Below are 17,379 nucleotides of genomic sequence, written 5' to 3'. Positions count from 1 at the left end.
CTACTCCCTCAGTCCCACAAAAAATACAATTCTAGAAATTTTAGGATAGATTAATGAATAATAAAAATGAAGCGTGTGTGCCTACTCCATAAACCCATGAGTTGGATTGAGTTTGGTTGGTTTGTTAGTCTAGATAATTAATATTAGTCTAGACAGTTAATGCACCCATGGTATTAAAGATAGCCTTATGGATTTTTGTAGACAAATTTTGAATGTTAGAATTGTATTTTTTGTGGGATAGAGGGAGTAGGATAACTATCAATGTGTCAGTGGTACAGTGCCTATATGTGCAAACATATGTATGAAAAAAGATAGAATTATGCTCCTACAGGAACGCACCACAAGCATTGTTCCTTTTGATGTGACTTTTATCCTTTTGTCTACTGTCCATGTTTATTGTATTTTTTCCTTAGGATCTCTATGCCTCCGGTTGGTACAACGGTATACATGCATTACAAAAGAAAAGCTCCATATATATTAAAGAACTAGGTGCCTACTGTTCATTGATGTTGTGAAGTAGCGGGGTAGCGATGTGCACTTGGTGCCTCTTGATATATGGAAAGGAAGAAGCCAAGGACAGGATGCTTTGATTATATAAAAAAGTTATGAAAAAGACATGATGCCTTGGGCCCCCCCGATTCTTTCCGGCGGATGTGTTCTTTATTTTCTTGTTACATATTCTTTGTGCCTCTAAATAAATTTGTGCTCATCTCTCCATAAATTCCCCATTCAATATCCATTCGCAGCTATCAATTTTTTTTTGACAATGGCACAGTGTATGGGCAATCATGCATACAGCCTAGTACACATGATGTGATGGTTTGTCCATGTCTTCTTATTCTTCCCTTTGCGGTGGTTTGACTGTTTTATCTTTTTTTGTCTGTGGTCTTTGTTTATGGGTTTCTTTTCATTCGAGGATCGTTTTTAAGAAACTAAAGTGGGAGCGTGCGTCCGTGTGCCTCGATTGGTACAAAGGTGCATGCATTATTAAGGTGTTCTTCGGCCCCTCTGTCCTTAATGGTACAGGATGCCTCGATGATTGTGGATCACAGTGTGTTGGTCCTCAAAAAGTATAGGAAAGAGGAAGAAGCCAAAGGACACGATGCCTTAGTTATAAAAGAAAAGGTTACAAAGAAAACAGACAGGATGCCTTTGGCCCCCTTTGTCCTTAATTTCCAGCCAGATGTTCTTTGCTGGTTATACTTGGTCCCTGCCTATATTAATAAATTTGTGTTCATTTCTTAATAAATTCCCTGTTCCTAATTCACTACTCCGATCCCTCCCGGTACAAGCAATTGATGTTTTGGGGTGTTATAAGTCAATTATTCCAAAGTTTGACTACATAGCATTTTTATATTAAGTTTGAATATTTAAAATGACATGAGTATTCCAATAATTAATGTTTAACTCTTCTGTAGAAGTGCACTTTTGCTATAAATTTTATAAATATCATATAACAAAAAAATACATTTCAAATTTGTTAGATTTCCGTTTTCTTTATTTTCAAAGCATTTAGAACAAAACGATAAAACGCTCCACATATTTGTTTACAAAACATAATGCAATCATAGATGCTCAAATACACATAGATACGCCCTATATGAGCGTACATACACCCCTAAACACTTTGGGGATCTTAAAGGCTAAAGATAAAGTCACCATACAGACATGCCTCTACCTTTTTCTAAGCACGGTAAAATTTCACCTGAAAATATATATACTTAGCCGGAAGAGCGCAATGCAGCCTTTTGCTCGTCTTATTTTCGAATCTAAACCCCTTTTACCACGTCACCATACACGGGCTGTGTGCTGCATGAAAATGCTGCTGTGCTATAGGACGTAGTTGTAGCTAGCGTGGCACACTGGTGGTGTATATATACTCTATTTCTAGAATACAGACAGTGGTCTTCCAACAATAAAAGATACGTACCGCCTGTCGATTCCATCTAATGTTCATGCATTACTCATGGCCAGAAGAATGGCACGCATTGAGAAAAAAAAAGAAGAATGGCACGCAAGCTCACTGGCCCCAATTCTATATACTCGCAGATCCCTCATTTTCAAAAACAAGTAGATTGAATAAAGTAGATTCAAACAAATTCTCTATTGTACTATTCATATTACAACCATCTAGAGACAAAGACTCAAAAAATTGCTCTCTGTATGTGCTTGTAATGCAAACCTGCTTAAACAAATTTAGGATGAATAAATTTCTTCTTTCAACCAAAAGAGACGAGCTCTTTTACAATGCTTGGAAAAGTACATTGGTACTTCGAGGTACTTTTGTTTTTCTATTTTTTGTTATTTAATTGAGGAGATTAATTACAAAATTTAATTTAATTTTTATTATTGAGGGTATTATTGGGGTCCAAATGCGGAGGCGAAGGGGTCTAGGCGTCCAGCGGTGCGACGAGATGCGGAGCTCTAGTGCAGGGGTGAAGGGGATCCGGCAGCACGAGGAAGCAGACTGATGGTCTCGTTCTGTCGTTCTCTCCATTGATGCACTGACGGGCTCCGGCAAGGCGGGGAGCTCCAATGCAGAGGCGAAGAGGCTCCAGGCACTCCAGGAAACAGGCTACAACGGTATGGCGCAGAGCTCCAGCGTGCAAGCAAAGGGGCTCTGGCGGCATGGGGAAGCGGGCTACAGAGCACGAGCTAAGGGACTCTGGCAGCCCGGGGAAGCGGGCTCTAGTCTCCAGCGTGCGAAAAAAGGGATTCGGTGATGCGGGAATAGGATTGCTGCAACAGGTGGGCGTACGGCAGCCTCCTTCGCACGTCAAGGAGAGCTCCGACACGCGGACATAAGGTGAGCTCTGGTGGCATGATGGGCAGAGTCCAGCGGCGCACCGTGAAGATGGGATGGAACATTCCAGTTTTACCCTTGAACGAAGCTATTGAAATTACTGACTACTGATTTACACTTATTCAGAAAAAAAAGAAAAATAGATCTAGGCCAAAAAACTTTAGTACTAATCACCTATTTTGATACTGCCTACATCTATTTGGTACTTCTGAGTACTTTTATATGGGTAACTCTTATTTTTGCACCATCTGATTTCACCCTACTAATGGCTCATGTTTTTTTCAACCGATGTAAAATTTCTCGAAACACTTAACTTTTAAAAAAAATCAAAAGGTATATAATAAACCGCACGGGTTGATAGAACAGTGAAATCAAATAAGTACCAGACTAGACGACTCTCACCAATCCATGGAAGCACGCCAAATTAAAACAAAGCACACACGCAAGCAGAAGGAACTACACAATATCAAAGGCATATAGCTGCAAAAGGCAAAGCACACATCGCCAAATCAACTAACACGGCAGGCCTTGTTTTTCTCCTCCTCAATAATCTAAGCGTCGAGATGAACAACAGCTGTTGCCAGTTTGTTGGTCGGCGGCCTAGATACGCCGATGTGGGTGGTGAGCGCCCAGAGCACGGTGATGAACTCGCCTCCTTGCACCAGGACGTCCTCATGCCCCTTGACGCGCTCCTCATCGCTCGATGGCGCCACGTAGACGATGAGCTCCGTCCACACATCCGCCAACACCTTCCACCTGTTACTGTTAGTAGCTTCTCCCATTCCCATTAGCGACCTTGCTAGCTCTATGCCGTCTCGTACAACTTTGCTGCTTTGATCACTCGGGCCTACCGCTTCGTTCGGTCGGCTCTGCGGCTTGATGATATTGTGGACCCGTGTGCGCAGCAGCGAGAGGTAGTAGTCCCGGCAGCCAATTGTGCCCTTCAGCTCCTCCTTCATCTTCTCAAAGACGAGCTCCACCTTCTCCGGGTTCTCCGGCAGTAGCTCCGGGTGGAAGGCCACCAAGTAAGCGCAGTACTTGGACAGCTTAATCGCCACCCTACTCGAGGTAGCTTCCATCGTGCTCGCCGCCGCCGGGCGGCGCTCTACCTCCATGATGCTGGTGGCGATGTGCCATGTGAGGATGACCTCGGAGACACTGTCGCTCTTGCATGCCCACCAGAGCTGATCAGAGAGGCCGTTCCTCCGTAGTGCCGACCTGCCACAGTCAAGGGCATAGTGACTTGCACTACCACCACGGTGATGCTCCAGCTCCGCTAGGTAGTCCATGATGGATTTCTTCACACTGTTAGGCACCACCTCTTTCTTTACTACCAGACTGGTGAATGTGGCAAACAGAGGCAACTTGAGGGGCCAACGAATGTTCAAGACAGAGAACTGCCTGAAGGTAACCCTGGGGTGGCCCATCTTGCTCCGCAGCCACATGATGATGCTGAATCCTCCCCAGAAGAAGGCCCCACGGAGGGTGGCTTTCCTAAGCCACCGCGGTTTGGCGGTGTAGTTGTAGAGCAGAGACACCACGAACCAGTTGGAGAGCAAGAAGACGAGGAACTCCCATACCTCCTCGTAGAAGAAGATGACGAACAGAAGGACGGTAATAGAGAGGTCGACTATGGAGAAGAAGGCTTGAGGCGATTTGGTGGCTCTGAACACAAGGCATAGGACTATGTTGGGGACACCAGACTGTAAGGTGTAGTTATCTTCGCCGATGCTGTGGAACGCGTACCCAATATCGCCGTTGCCGCAGAGGATGACAGTCATGAAGCACAAGATGGCCACGATTATGTTGAGGAGGAAGTAGTTTACGAAGAGGAAGAAGGGGCTTGCGAGGACGACCGGGACAACAGAGTGGTAGTACTCGCTCAGGAAGTTGATCTCGTCATGCATGACCTGGAAGACTGCTTCCGCTGAGCGGGTCTCGCCGTAGAGGCCTCTTAGGATGAGGCGGTGGGAGTTGTCCGTTTCTTCTTTGGCCACCACCGGCAGGTGCTCGAACCTTCGGCGCAGCAGCTTGAAGAGAGCAAAGGAGAGGCAGATCCTCTTCAAGCGTTGGATCTGCTCTTGGGAGGCGAAGAACTTGTCCTTGTCGTCGAGCTCCCAGATTTTACCAACGGTGACGATGCTGTCATTTTCTGCGAGCAGCTTGGTGATGCTGTGGTAGCCTGGGGGGTCGGAGTTCGTCTTTTCCAGCTTGTATCCATCTGCTGTGGGCTCAATATCCATCAGCTTCTCCTCTCCCATAACAATGTACTTGCACGTCCTCAACAGCTCGTTCCCGTTCCCGTTCCCGTTCCCACCGTGGGTATGGACCTGGGCAGCTTCTTGTTGATGGTGAGGAGGCTCTTGTTCTAGGATCTGGGACATGTAGGAGCTGATGAGCCGGGCGTTCTTGCCGTGGGCGTACGAGCGCTTCCCAATCTCGGTGAAGGCGATCCTCTGCAACACCTTGGTGGCGCAGAGGATCCAGAGGATGCTGAACACTGCCTTGCGTCCGGCGCTCTTGATGTTGAAGAAGACGAGGCTTCCCAGCCAGATGACACGGCCGGCGCGCTGGATGGTGCCCGAGAACCCGCGCATGCGGATCTCGTCCACCTTCTTGCGGAGGAGCTCCACCAGGAGCATCCATGCCAGGATCAGGCCCGCCCTCAGCGAGAGGTCAGTGACAACGCTCGTAGTGGTGGAGGAGGAGCTCATCGTCGTGTACGCAGCATTCTTCGCCTCGGATAAGAGGTAGGACATGACAGGGAGGAAGAGGGAGAGCGCCGAGGTGAGGAACAGGCGGACTTTGGGGTCGAGTGTGGCGCTGACATCGGAGATGCCGCTGAAGAGGTTGAGGTTGAAGAAGAGTCCGGCGAGGACAAACATGATGACAGAGGCGGCCACCATACTGGGCTCATTGCTCTTGTCAGTGTAGGATGATGTGAGGTTACCGACGTACGTCTGAATTTCTGCTGGGCAAGGCCGGTTACGGATTTTGTCCATCGCTGCAATTCCAAGCGTACTACCAGAATGAGTGTATGAGGGATAAGGCTTTGATTTGCTTGCTCTAGCTGTTTTGGTTTGGTTGGGCGCTAGAGCCTTTGCATCCTCTTATATAGTGCCGATGATGGCATCACGTGAATGCCAAGTTAGTTTATTAACGTCTAATAGAGGCCTCAACGGATGCCACTACGGAAACAGGGGCTTTGCCGAGTGTTTCCTACTTTGCCGAGTGTCAAATATCGGGCACTCGGCAAAGATGGACTTTGCCGAGTGCCGCACTCGGCAAAGACAAACACTCGGCATATCCATCTTTGCCGAGTGCCAGGCACTTGGCAAAGTATAGCACTCGGCAAAGCCTCCCTTTGCCGAGTGTCTGGCTCTCGGCAAAGCTAAACACTCGGCAAAGGCTAACCGAGGTGACGGCGGCCACCCACCGTTAGGCTTTGCCGAGTGGTCACCGTCAGACACTCGGCAACGAATTTTTGAAATTTTTTTTAATTTTTTGTTTATTTTCTTTGCCGAGTGCCCTGTCTCTGGCACTCGGCAAAGATTTTTTATTTTTTTTGTTTATTTTCTTTGCCGAGTGCCCTGGCTCTGGCACTCGGCAAAGGTTTTTATTTTTTTTGTTTATTTTCTTTGCCGAGTGCCCTGTCTCTAGCACTCGGCAAAGGGTTTTTTAATTTTTTTGTTTATTTTCTATGTCGAGTGCTCTGTCTCTGGCACTCGGCAAAGACCCCCTTTGCTGAGTGCCAGGTCAGGCACTCGGCAAAGATTTTTTTTTTTAATTTTTGCTCCCAGATTTTTTCTTTAGGGTTTATACAGTGCTTTAAAGTACATGTTAAAATTTGGTTGAATTTTGTGACTTTTTACTATATTTTTAGAATTATTTTTGTTTTGTTGATTTATTTCGCAAAAAGCAAGTTTGAACTGCAAGTGCATCGAATAATGAAATCTAATCATTCGAAAAATGATTGTCACGCTAGTGAGTGTGTTTTGAGGCCGTATCCAGGAACTTGCGGGATATTTTTCACATCTTGTTAACGAAACATGAGGACAAAGTTGCGGCCAAAGTGTTTTTAAATTGTATAAAATTCAAACGAATTCAGAAAATCACGAAACTTGTGGATGCATCGTTATATAGCATGTGGAGCCTATGGTAAAAATTTGAAAAAGTTTCGTGCACGTTGTCACGTACGGTGCTTCCCGCCGCTGCGACCGGCGAAGAGCGCCGCACCCGGCCCTGCCGGCCGCTGCCCCGCCGCTCCCCGCCCCGCCACGCCCCACCGAACGACCGGTGCAGAAGGAGGAAGAAGGGGGAGAGGAAGGAGGAAGGAGAGGAAGGAGGAAGGAGGAAGGAGGAAGGAGGAAGGAGGTTGACTTCCCGTTCCGTTCCCGGCGCCATCTTCCCCGTGTTCCCGTCTCGTCGACGCCTCTGCCGCCAAGGTATAATGATGTGCCATTGTGATTGTCGGCCTTTGAGCCGTTGTGATTGTCGGCCTTCGAGCCGTTGTGATTGTCGGGCTTCGAGCCGTTGTGATTGTCGGCCTTCGAGCCATTGTGATTGTCGGCCTTCGTGCCGTTGTTTTTTGCAGGTTTTGGAAACCTCCCCGTGCAGGGGAGGTGCTGCCAAAATTTAGAATTGACCAAAATCTATTTGTTTTTCATGCAGGTGAAGGAACTGTCTGAGCGGAGCCGGAGCGCCTTGGCTACACCGATCGTCTTCCTCGGCGTTGCGGGCCTGCCTGCACCGCGTCGCCTCGCCACTACACCGACTCGCCACCGCCCTGCTAGCCTGACTCCACCGACACCATAGGTATAACCCCTCTTTTGCGTACCTTGGTCGTAGATCGCGTAACCAAGTTAGGCGTCTCCCGTCCGAAAGGGATACGGTTGGTGGTATGCATGTCTTTGCATATCTACGGCCGTATCTTTTTCAGATTGTCCACGTTATTTGGACAGCCCGCGGATGCGTAGATGAGTTTAGTTTCCATGGTCCGCTCCGATCCGAGACAGGGTTTCGGCATTACCTCCCCGTTGTTCTCCAGATACACACTCTCCCTACCAGGACGTGTATCGGGAGAACAACGGGGAGGTGCTGCCGAAATTATGTCTGGGATAGGAGCAGACCATGGTAACTAACCTCATCTATGCATCCGCGGGTGGGATTAGGACCTATCCTCACCTATTAGACAGTATGAAAGTCGTGTAGATGTAGTTGATGGTTGCATTACTCGCTGGCATTTTAGAGGATGGATGACCGTCAGTGGATGTACATGGGCTGAAAAAGTAACATGGAGTACACAGATGAATGGTTTCGCAAGACCGAGGCTTTTTTGAACAAGGCATTTGGCAAGGCTTCGTCATCACATCTGCTAGAGCCGTGTCCCTGCTCCAAATGTGCAAATAGGAGAAGGATAAACATGGTCGACATGGGTAAACATCTTGTGAAGAATGGATATATGCTAGGCTACACCCGGTGGATCTACCATGGTGAAGCCCATCGTACAAGAGAGGAGGTGGTGAGACCACGCGTCGAAGCTTTTGATGATGATGCCGGTGTACCAGACTTGTTAGATGATGTTCACCAAGCACTCGGCGTTGACGAACATGAGAAGGAGGAGATGGAGGCAGCCACAAAGGCTTTCTACGAGATGATGAACTCTGCTCAGAAGCCCCTTTACGATCGGTCCACGGTGTCTGAACTTGACGCCATTGGACGCTTGATGGCGTTGAAGTCCGAGTTAAACATCAGTCGAGACGGCTTTGATAAGATGTTGATCGTGATTGGCACCCTGCTTCCGGAGGGCCACATTCTGCCAAAGAGCATGTACGATTCACAGAAGCTCCTTCGGGCACTTAAGATGCCGTATGAGCAGATACATGCTTGTCCGAAGGGGTGTGTCCTATTCTGGAAAGAACATGTGGACGCAAAGTACTGTTCAAAGTGTGAATCATCTAGGTACCTGGAGACAGACTCTGGTGATGGTCAGAAGAGTCAGACGACAGTCCCAGTGAAGATCGTACGGCGTCTTCCGTTCCTATCGAGGATCCAACGGCTATTCATGAACGAGGAATCCACGAAACAGATGACATGGCACAAAAATAGAAAACGGTACAGTCCAGAGAAGATGGTGCATCCAGCCGATGGTGAAGCATGGAAACACTTCGATGACATATATCGTGAAAAAGCTGGAGAGGCTCGTAATGTACGTGTTGCGTTGGCAACAGACGGGTTCAATCCTTATGGAATGATGGCTGCCCCATATACATGTTGGCCCGTGTTCGTTATCCCCCTCAATCTCCCCCCCGGTGTCTCCTTTGAACGACATAACATATTCTTGTCGTTGATAATTCCTGGACACCCGGGGAGTAATATGGGTGTGTTCATGGAGCCGGTGATTGATGAATTGATCCATGCTTGGGAGGTAGGGGTATGGACATACGACAGAGCTACAAAGACAAGCTTCAAAATGCATGTTTGGTACCAGTACTCCATGCATGACTTCCTGGCATATTGGTTATTCAGCGGTTGGTGTGTTCACGGGAAGTTCCCATGCCCAGTATGCAAGGAAGCTTTGAGGTTCATCTGGTTACGGAAGGGTGGCAAGTATTCGTCGTTCGACGCACATCGGCAATTCCTCCCTTCTGAGCATCCATTCAGACAAGACATCAAGAACTTTATGAAAGGTGTCATAGTGACAGACCCTCCACTGCGGATGATGACTAGTGCCGAGGTTCATTCACAGATAGATGCTCTCGTGTCCGCTCTAGATGGTGGGTTTGTGGGATATGGTGAGCAACATATGTGAACACATAAGTCAGGCTTGACGAGGCTCCCCTATTTCGATGACCTTCTTCTGCCACATAACATCGATGTAATGCACACCGAGAAGAATGTCGCCGAGGCACTTTAGGGAACACTCATGGACACTGAAAAGTCTAAGGACAACACTAAGGCTAGAGTGGACCTGGCAACATTATGTGATAGACCAAAGCAAGAGATGCAGCCTCCTAGAGGCAACAAGACATGGAGGCGGCCTAAGGTCGATTTCGTCTTGACCAGGGATCAGAGGAGGGAAGTACTTCAATGGATCCAAACGCTAATGTTCCCTGATGGGTATGCAACGAATCTGAGGAGGGGAGTCAACTTAGGCACTCTGCGAGTCAACGGGATGAAGAGTCATGACTTCCACATCTGGATTGAGCGGCTTCTTCCAGCGATGGTTCGAGGCTATGTCCCTAATCATATATGGCAAGTGCTTGCAGAGTTGAGCTATTTCTTTCGCCAGCTTTGTGCAAAGGAGCTTGACCGGTCCGTCGTTCGTGACTTGGAAAAAGTGGCACCTGTGTTGGTCTGTAAGTTGGAGAAGATCTTTCCACCCGGCTTCTTCTTGCCGATGCAGCATTTGATTGTGCACCTCCCCTATGAGGCACGTATGGGGGGGGCCCGTGTAGGCCCGGTGGTGCTATCCAATCAAGAGATGTCTGAAGACTGTTTGAACAAAATGTAGAAATAAGGACAAAATTGAGGCTTCCATTGCAGAGGAAACCGTTAGGGAGGAGGTGGGAACCTTCACACAGAAATACTACAAACCGAACCTCCTTCCTAGCGTGCATAATCCACCCCTTCGTTACAATGCTGGCGAAAATGAATCGAAGCTCAGCCTTTTCCAAGGGCAGCTCGGAAGCGCAAGTGCATCGACCACTAAGCAATTGAAAAATGAAGAGTGGCGCAGTATCATGCTGTATGTGTTGACCAACCTTGTCGAGGTGCAGCCGTTCATTGGGTAAGTTCTCAACCCCCTTGTTTCGATACGCCGTCACACTATTTCGCATCCAAACCCCTTATTTCTCTTTGGTACAGGGAATTCACTCATCAAACCTGGCAAGGACGAAGGGATCCAACCCCGCAGGAAACTGATACCCTTCTTTCAAAGGGTGCGGGACCAGGGAGGCCCGATTTCATTTCTTGGCTCAAACGGAAGGCCCAAACTGATGTTACTATAAGTGACGAGTTAAGACAGGTTGCAAACGGCTGTGCCATAGGGTCAAGTCATTTAACGGCTATGACGTGAATGGATATCGCTTTCAAACAACATGCTACGAGCAGAGTTGGCCCAATCGAAACACCACAAATAGCGGAGTTTTAACACCAGGCACTGATGAGGTCCAATATTATGGAAGAATTGAGGAAATCTATGAACTTTCATTTCATGGTTCCAAAGCTCTTAATCCTATCATATTCAAATGCCACTGGTTTGATCCTGGAGCAACGAGACAGACCCCTAATCTTGGGCTAGTGGAGATTCAACCAGATTCTATCTACCCAGGAAAAGATGTCTATATTGTGGCTCAACAGGCCTACCAAGTGTATTATATGCCATACGCGTGCCAAGACGAAGAGCTTAAGGGTTGGGCTATTGTGCACAAGGTACCACCGCATGGTAAACTACCTGCCCCAAATGATGAAGATTACAACTTCAATCCAAGCACATATGAGGAAGAGTTCTTTCAAGAAGAGGGGCTACAAGGAAGCTTTGTGATAGACTTAACCGAAGCGATAGAAATGGAAGTAGACAATGAAAGGGTTGATGATGAGGATGCTGGAGATGAGGTCCAAAATGTGGATGACATACAAATGCTTGAGCGATTATGTTTAGGCAATGACAATGAAGACAACATTCCTCCTTCAATTAGTGTTGATGATTTGGACAAGGTTGATAGCGATGATGAGACCTATGATCCAGCTGTTCCAAATAATGATGATTATTTCTAATAAATGTAATACTAAAGTTGATTATCATTTTGCATCTATTGCTAATTAAGTGTTTTTTAAGCATGAATATTATTTCTAATACATGTAATACTTTTCGTTTTTTTCAGGTGATTCAACAAAGATGGCGGGTGGGCGTCACAGGCCCGTCAGGTCGCTTTACCAAGCGGGGGAGGAGGCCGAGGGGTTGGACGCAAGGAGGAGGAGGAACCCGAGGAGCAGGAGGCCCCCGGCACGTCTCCAGGTGTCAGAGGAGGCGGAGCCGGTGACGCCCGTGGAGAGGGCGCACAAGGAGGAGCAGCAGGTGGAGGAGGTTTCGCAGACGCCCCCCGAGGGTGACGAAGAGGAGGCGTCCTTCGATGAGCAGGAGGCGTTGGTGGGAGGCACGGGTTCCTCTTCCTCTGCTCCGAGGGTGTACCTGCGAGGTCCCGTGAGCCTCCCTACTTTTCTGCTTCCTCACCGTCGCCCAGTGATTCGCCCTGAAGGGCAAAAGTAAGTAAACTTGACATTTTATTTACCCCTACTTCATATGATAAGTTCAAACAAAGATGAACTACTATTTTTTCTTAATCACATGTGCAGGAACTGGGTGGTTGTGTCCGGTGCTGGTGCACGCGCCCCCAATGGCATCCTAGGTCTTCTGTGTAGGCAACACTACCCCGGCGTCGTCACGTACAAGAACAACATGTTGGCGGCCTGTTCGTTTGACCACTATGCCATCGTCGCTGATACAGAGCCGTACCCCAACAAGGCAGCACGGGTCATTGGGGAGTTCTGGGTAAGTCTCCTCGCATAGCATTGCTTCTTTCATTGAACTTTTTCTTTAAAAAATATCCATACAAATATCATGTTTGTCTGCAGGCTTATTTCAAATGCGAGGAGGGATTTGAGGGCAGGAAGGATCAGGTGGCGACCAAAGCCTACAAAAAGCTCGTCGTCGACATGATTCACGAGGCGAAGATCCAGGCTGTTGTCACCTACTATAGGTCGAAGCTTGGACAGAGGGTCAAAAAGGCCGACGCCAGAACCATGGACCTGACCCGGGAGCAGTACATTGAGGTACATGAGAACATCCAGATTGATTCATTTTGAGAATAAGTAGGTTTAATTCGATCATCTTATATGTCAATTACCGGATGACATGCAGATGATTCCCTGGTGGTGCGGATCGTATCTCGAGGCGTGGGAGAAGATCATGGACAACTGGTTTATGGAGGGGTATGCCTCGACGCACAACGCTGCAAGGGAACGGCGTTTGGAGATGCAAGGACCAGCACACCATCAAGGCAGCCGCAACCTCGCCAGATACAGAGACGCATGGGTACACGAATTCATTTATCTATTCTGATGCTCAATTATGACTGATTTCTAATCTTCTTGATGTCTTTGTCGTAGAGGGCGGCACATCAAGGCCAGGAGTGCTCGGACTTCCAGGCATGGTGCATGTCCCACAAGGGAAAGGTGACATCCGATGTCTCCTTCAGCCTAGAGGACGGGTCCCAGGAGTACATGAACCCGAGCGTCCACACCCGCATCAGCGAGTACACGTCAGCGGCAAGGTCAGTCCATGGGCCAGACTTCGACCCGTGCACACAGGAGATTGATATGGAGCTCGTCATGAGGTTGGGAGGAGGGAAGAAGCACGGCCGCATGTGGATTGCCGATGGCACAATCGACTCGACCGCTGTCCCCGACCTCTCCACGATCCGAGCCCGGAGCACGAGCGAGAGCCCGGCCATACGCACACGGCCGACCGTTGCACAGCAGCGGGTCGACGTCCTCGAGGTAATTTCAGTTTGACTCATCGTATATTGACTTTTACACACCGTAATTAGCTATGCATTACTGAAATATTGGAGTGAAATGTTGTAGGCCCGGCTCGAAGAAGAAGCTCGGCAGCATCAAGAGCTGCAGGCGCAGCTGATGTCCTAGCATCAGAACTATGAGAGTAGGTTGACGGGCATCACGGAGACCTATGAGACTTGGTTGTCGAGCATCACGGCCTTTCTTCAAAGCCTTGGGCAACATACGGGTCTTGCTTTGCCACCTGAGCTGCTCGCTCCACCACCTCCACCTGCAGCCTCACCCTGGGATGGACCTATACCTGTGAGTATGAAAGTTAATTGTAGTCTCTTACATGCAAGTAATTTCTAATTAGCTAGCCAAGTACATGTCTAACACATAGAATATATACTCCTTTGTGCAGCCTCAGTCGGCGCCTCAGTCGGCGGGTTCCAATAATCCGCCTAATCCTCAGGATCCGTATCGGTCACCGCCCGATCAAAGGCGTATTTGGTAATGAGTTTGAACTTGTCCATGTTCATGGAATTGTGGTAATAAACTGGATGTTAGATGATGAACAACTTTTGAACTTGTGAATTTCGATGTGATATATTCAGACACTTATGTTTGTGACTTCTAAATGGTGTTTGTGATATGTAAGTGATGAATGTCATGGATTTGAAGAATGTGATGAATATCTGTGAAATTTTCTGTTTGAATGTGTGATGGAAGTGTTGGAATGTAAAAACAAGAAAAAAATAGGCAATTATAGATGCTTTGCCGAGTGCAATGGCCACTACACTCGGCAAAGCTGGCAAAAACTGGAGGAAAACACCAAATTTCCCAGCTTTGCCGAGTGTAATTGCAAGGACACTCGGCAAAGCTGGGCTCTTTGCCGAGTGTCAGGCCACGGCACTCGGCAAAGGGGAAGGCTTTGCCGAGTGTTAGGCCACGGCACTCGGCAAAGGGAAGGATTTGTTGAGTGTCAGGCCACAGCACTAGGCAAAGAGACTTTTTAAAAAAAATAAAAAATTCTTTGCCGAGAGCCGACACTCGGCAAACAATTTTGGGAAAAAAATTATATAAATTCTTTGCCGAGTGTCGTCCTTGAGACACGCGGCAAAGCAACCGTCATGGTTAACGGCTACTTTTCTTTGCCGAGTGTCCGGTCGACACTCGGTAAAGGCTTTGCCGAGTGCCCGACAAATGACACTCGGCAAAGAAGGCTTTGCCGACTTTTTTTTCTCCGAGTGGCCTATGCTGAGTGCAGCGCTCGGCAAAGCCTTTGCCGAGTGCTGTAGGCACTCGGCAAAGTCCCTGTTTCCAGTTGTGTGCGTCACGTTGATTCTCTCGCTAGATGTGCTAGGAAAAAAAAAGACAAATCCTAAAAATTATGACAATAGTCAGAAACATCTAGCCTTTGATTTGATAGACTCTAATCGTCATATTATCTTAATATTACTAATTAGAGGCACCATTCTCACCAAACGCCCTAGGGAAAAAAGATAAATCCTAGAAATTCTCATAATAATCAGAAACGTATCGCTTTTGATCTGGTAGACTCTAATCATCATCTTATCATATGTTAATATTACTAATTAGAGGCCCTACATAGACACCACGTTAATTCTCACCAGACGCCTTAGGAAAAAGATAAATTCTAGAAATTCTCATAACAATCAGAAACATCTCACCTTTGATTTGGTTAGACTCCACGTCACCGATAATAGCCATTGCATCTATTGCAGTTTTATTAAAAAAAAAGTACCCACCACTGTCATTACAAAAAAATATGTAGAGTAACTCACTAATTTTTGGATGTAAATTATTCACCTCTGCCATTACAAAAGATAATTTAAAATTACCCCAATATATTTTTATAAAATTACCACATTTGCCATTATGAAAAATAATTTAAAATAACCAGCTAAATTTGCATCTAAATTACCCACATTGACCATTGTGAAACATAATTTAAAATAAGCCTCTACATTGTGCCTAAATTAACGAGCTTTATCATTATAAAAGATAATTTAAAACAATCCTCTAACTTTGTAACTAAATTACACACACCTATCATTATGTAAGATAACATAAAACATCTCCTAATTATTTCATAAATTATCAACCCCTATCATTATGAGAGATAATGCAAAGTAACATTCTAAGTTTGTGTTTAACCTATCCATATATGTTGTTGTGAAAGATAATATAAGGTATTACCTTTATACTTGTTTGTACCTTAGACATTATAATAATAAAAAAATATCTTAAATATACACGTAAACGGTATTATAAATTATTTAAAAAAAATAAATCACTATCCATAAATTATGATACAAATATAGATTTCTAAATTACATACTTCTATAATCGTAAAATAAAGTAACTACAATGCTATGTTTCATCATGTATATCAAATAAACAAATATACATTAGGATAAATATTTATTTTAACAACATATGTAACATCCACGTAGCAATAACACTTTATATTAATATTCAATGATAATAAATTTCATAAGTTATTTTTAAATAAGTTTATACATTATAACCTTATGCACTCTATGGTATAAAAATAATAATGCACACATACAATCCTATGATATAACAAATTTAACACGTTTATGAAGGGACCTGCCACGTTGATTTACCTAAATGGAGTGTCATCCACTTTGACCAAATCAATTAAAGCAATTCAATCTCGGTGATCATTGGGAGATGCCATCCACATCTCCAGTATATCAAGATCGACACAAGATCCCAGTTGCGTACCATACCACAATAGCCGCCACAAATCAAGATTCCATCTCAACAAATGATTGCCTAAAAGCAACAGAAAACATATATTTGTAAGTCTTATTGAATTAACAATTTAATTGTATAACATAAATGAAGATATTTATTACACACAGTACAGTGAGAATCAGACGACTGTCTTACCATAATACAACTGTGCTATGAATTACACTTTAACTAGTAACGGGCAATGGCCTTGCCCATGGGCATCGCCACCATAGCTTGGATGACCCCTGCCATTTACCCACTTTGCTAGCATCGACGGGGGGACATGGCCGCCAATGTCCTGTAGGTACCTGCAAAACAACTTAATGAAAACACCATGAGTACTGAAGTGTACTCCACGGGACTTACCCGATATATAAACAATGGATTATGTATTTCGCATTAGCAAGGAATAAAAGTTGAGTTGCATAAATATCATTTTTTGTATAAAGGAAATATTATCTACCAACTACATATAAGCATAGCAAGGTATACCATATATGAACATTAAGCATAAAATAGAGCCCGACCTTCCACAAGTCCTTCAACGTCTCAACTCTAAATCTAGGACTAAGAACAACCAATTTGTCCGAAGACTTCAGGCATTCAAGGAGAACTATGCAGAGGTGTACAACTGTACCCACATTGAAGATAGGACAAACTGCCATACCTGTGCCCGAGTAAGGGTTGCCTCACGTCCCCATCCTTTCACAAGTGTGGCCACTAATAATGCCCACAAATGGTTTGAAAGGTACCCAGGTAATGACATCTCATCTACACAGCATCACCCCTGCGCCGAATCCATGGGAAAACCGATCACCACTAGCTAATTTGCTTGCCGACCCCATCCCCGGAATGTGGTCTGTATGGGGGGTGTTACTCAGACTCACTACGACTGAGATACGGTCCTTAACTGGCCCAGCAAGCTACATCATCCAAGACCTCTCCCATATTTCCATGACCCAACCCCTCGCTTACCATTGAGTCAAATTCATCATATAAAATAGATCAAGTTTTAGCTCATTGCTCAATTTGATGTTGATTAGTGGACAAGCATTTCCTATAGTTCACAAATCATGAGAAACCCGTCACCAATTCGTCTTCCACCGTATCTAAGCAAGCTAAGCATGCATTACGTTCTAAAATTATAAAACAACCAATGCTTCAAGGTAATCGGAATGAATAACAAGGGTGAAGGCTCAACTAGGTGCTCGTGGGATCTAGTCATATTGGAC

General features: G+C 45.9%; 1 protein-coding gene across 1 annotated transcript; it reads right to left on the bottom strand.

Annotated features, from left to right (window-relative positions):
* Positions 1-3,158: 3,158 nt before the first annotated feature.
* On the bottom strand, positions 3,159-5,883 carry LOC136533023 (uncharacterized). Its single transcript, XM_066525594.1, has one exon. It carries the CDS (start codon positions 5,803-5,805, stop codon positions 3,355-3,357), a length of 2,451 nt encoding a protein of 816 aa, XP_066381691.1. The 5' UTR covers positions 5,806-5,883; the 3' UTR covers positions 3,159-3,354.
* Between the last annotated feature and the right edge of the window lie 11,496 nt (positions 5,884-17,379).

This window comes from Miscanthus floridulus, unplaced genomic scaffold (assembly GCF_019320115.1).
Source record: "Miscanthus floridulus cultivar M001 unplaced genomic scaffold, ASM1932011v1 fs_772_4_5, whole genome shotgun sequence".
NCBI lineage: Eukaryota > Viridiplantae > Streptophyta > Magnoliopsida > Poales > Poaceae > Miscanthus > Miscanthus floridulus.
Note: the sequence above shows the minus strand (reverse complement) of the source record. Positions and strands in the feature narration are given on the sequence as shown.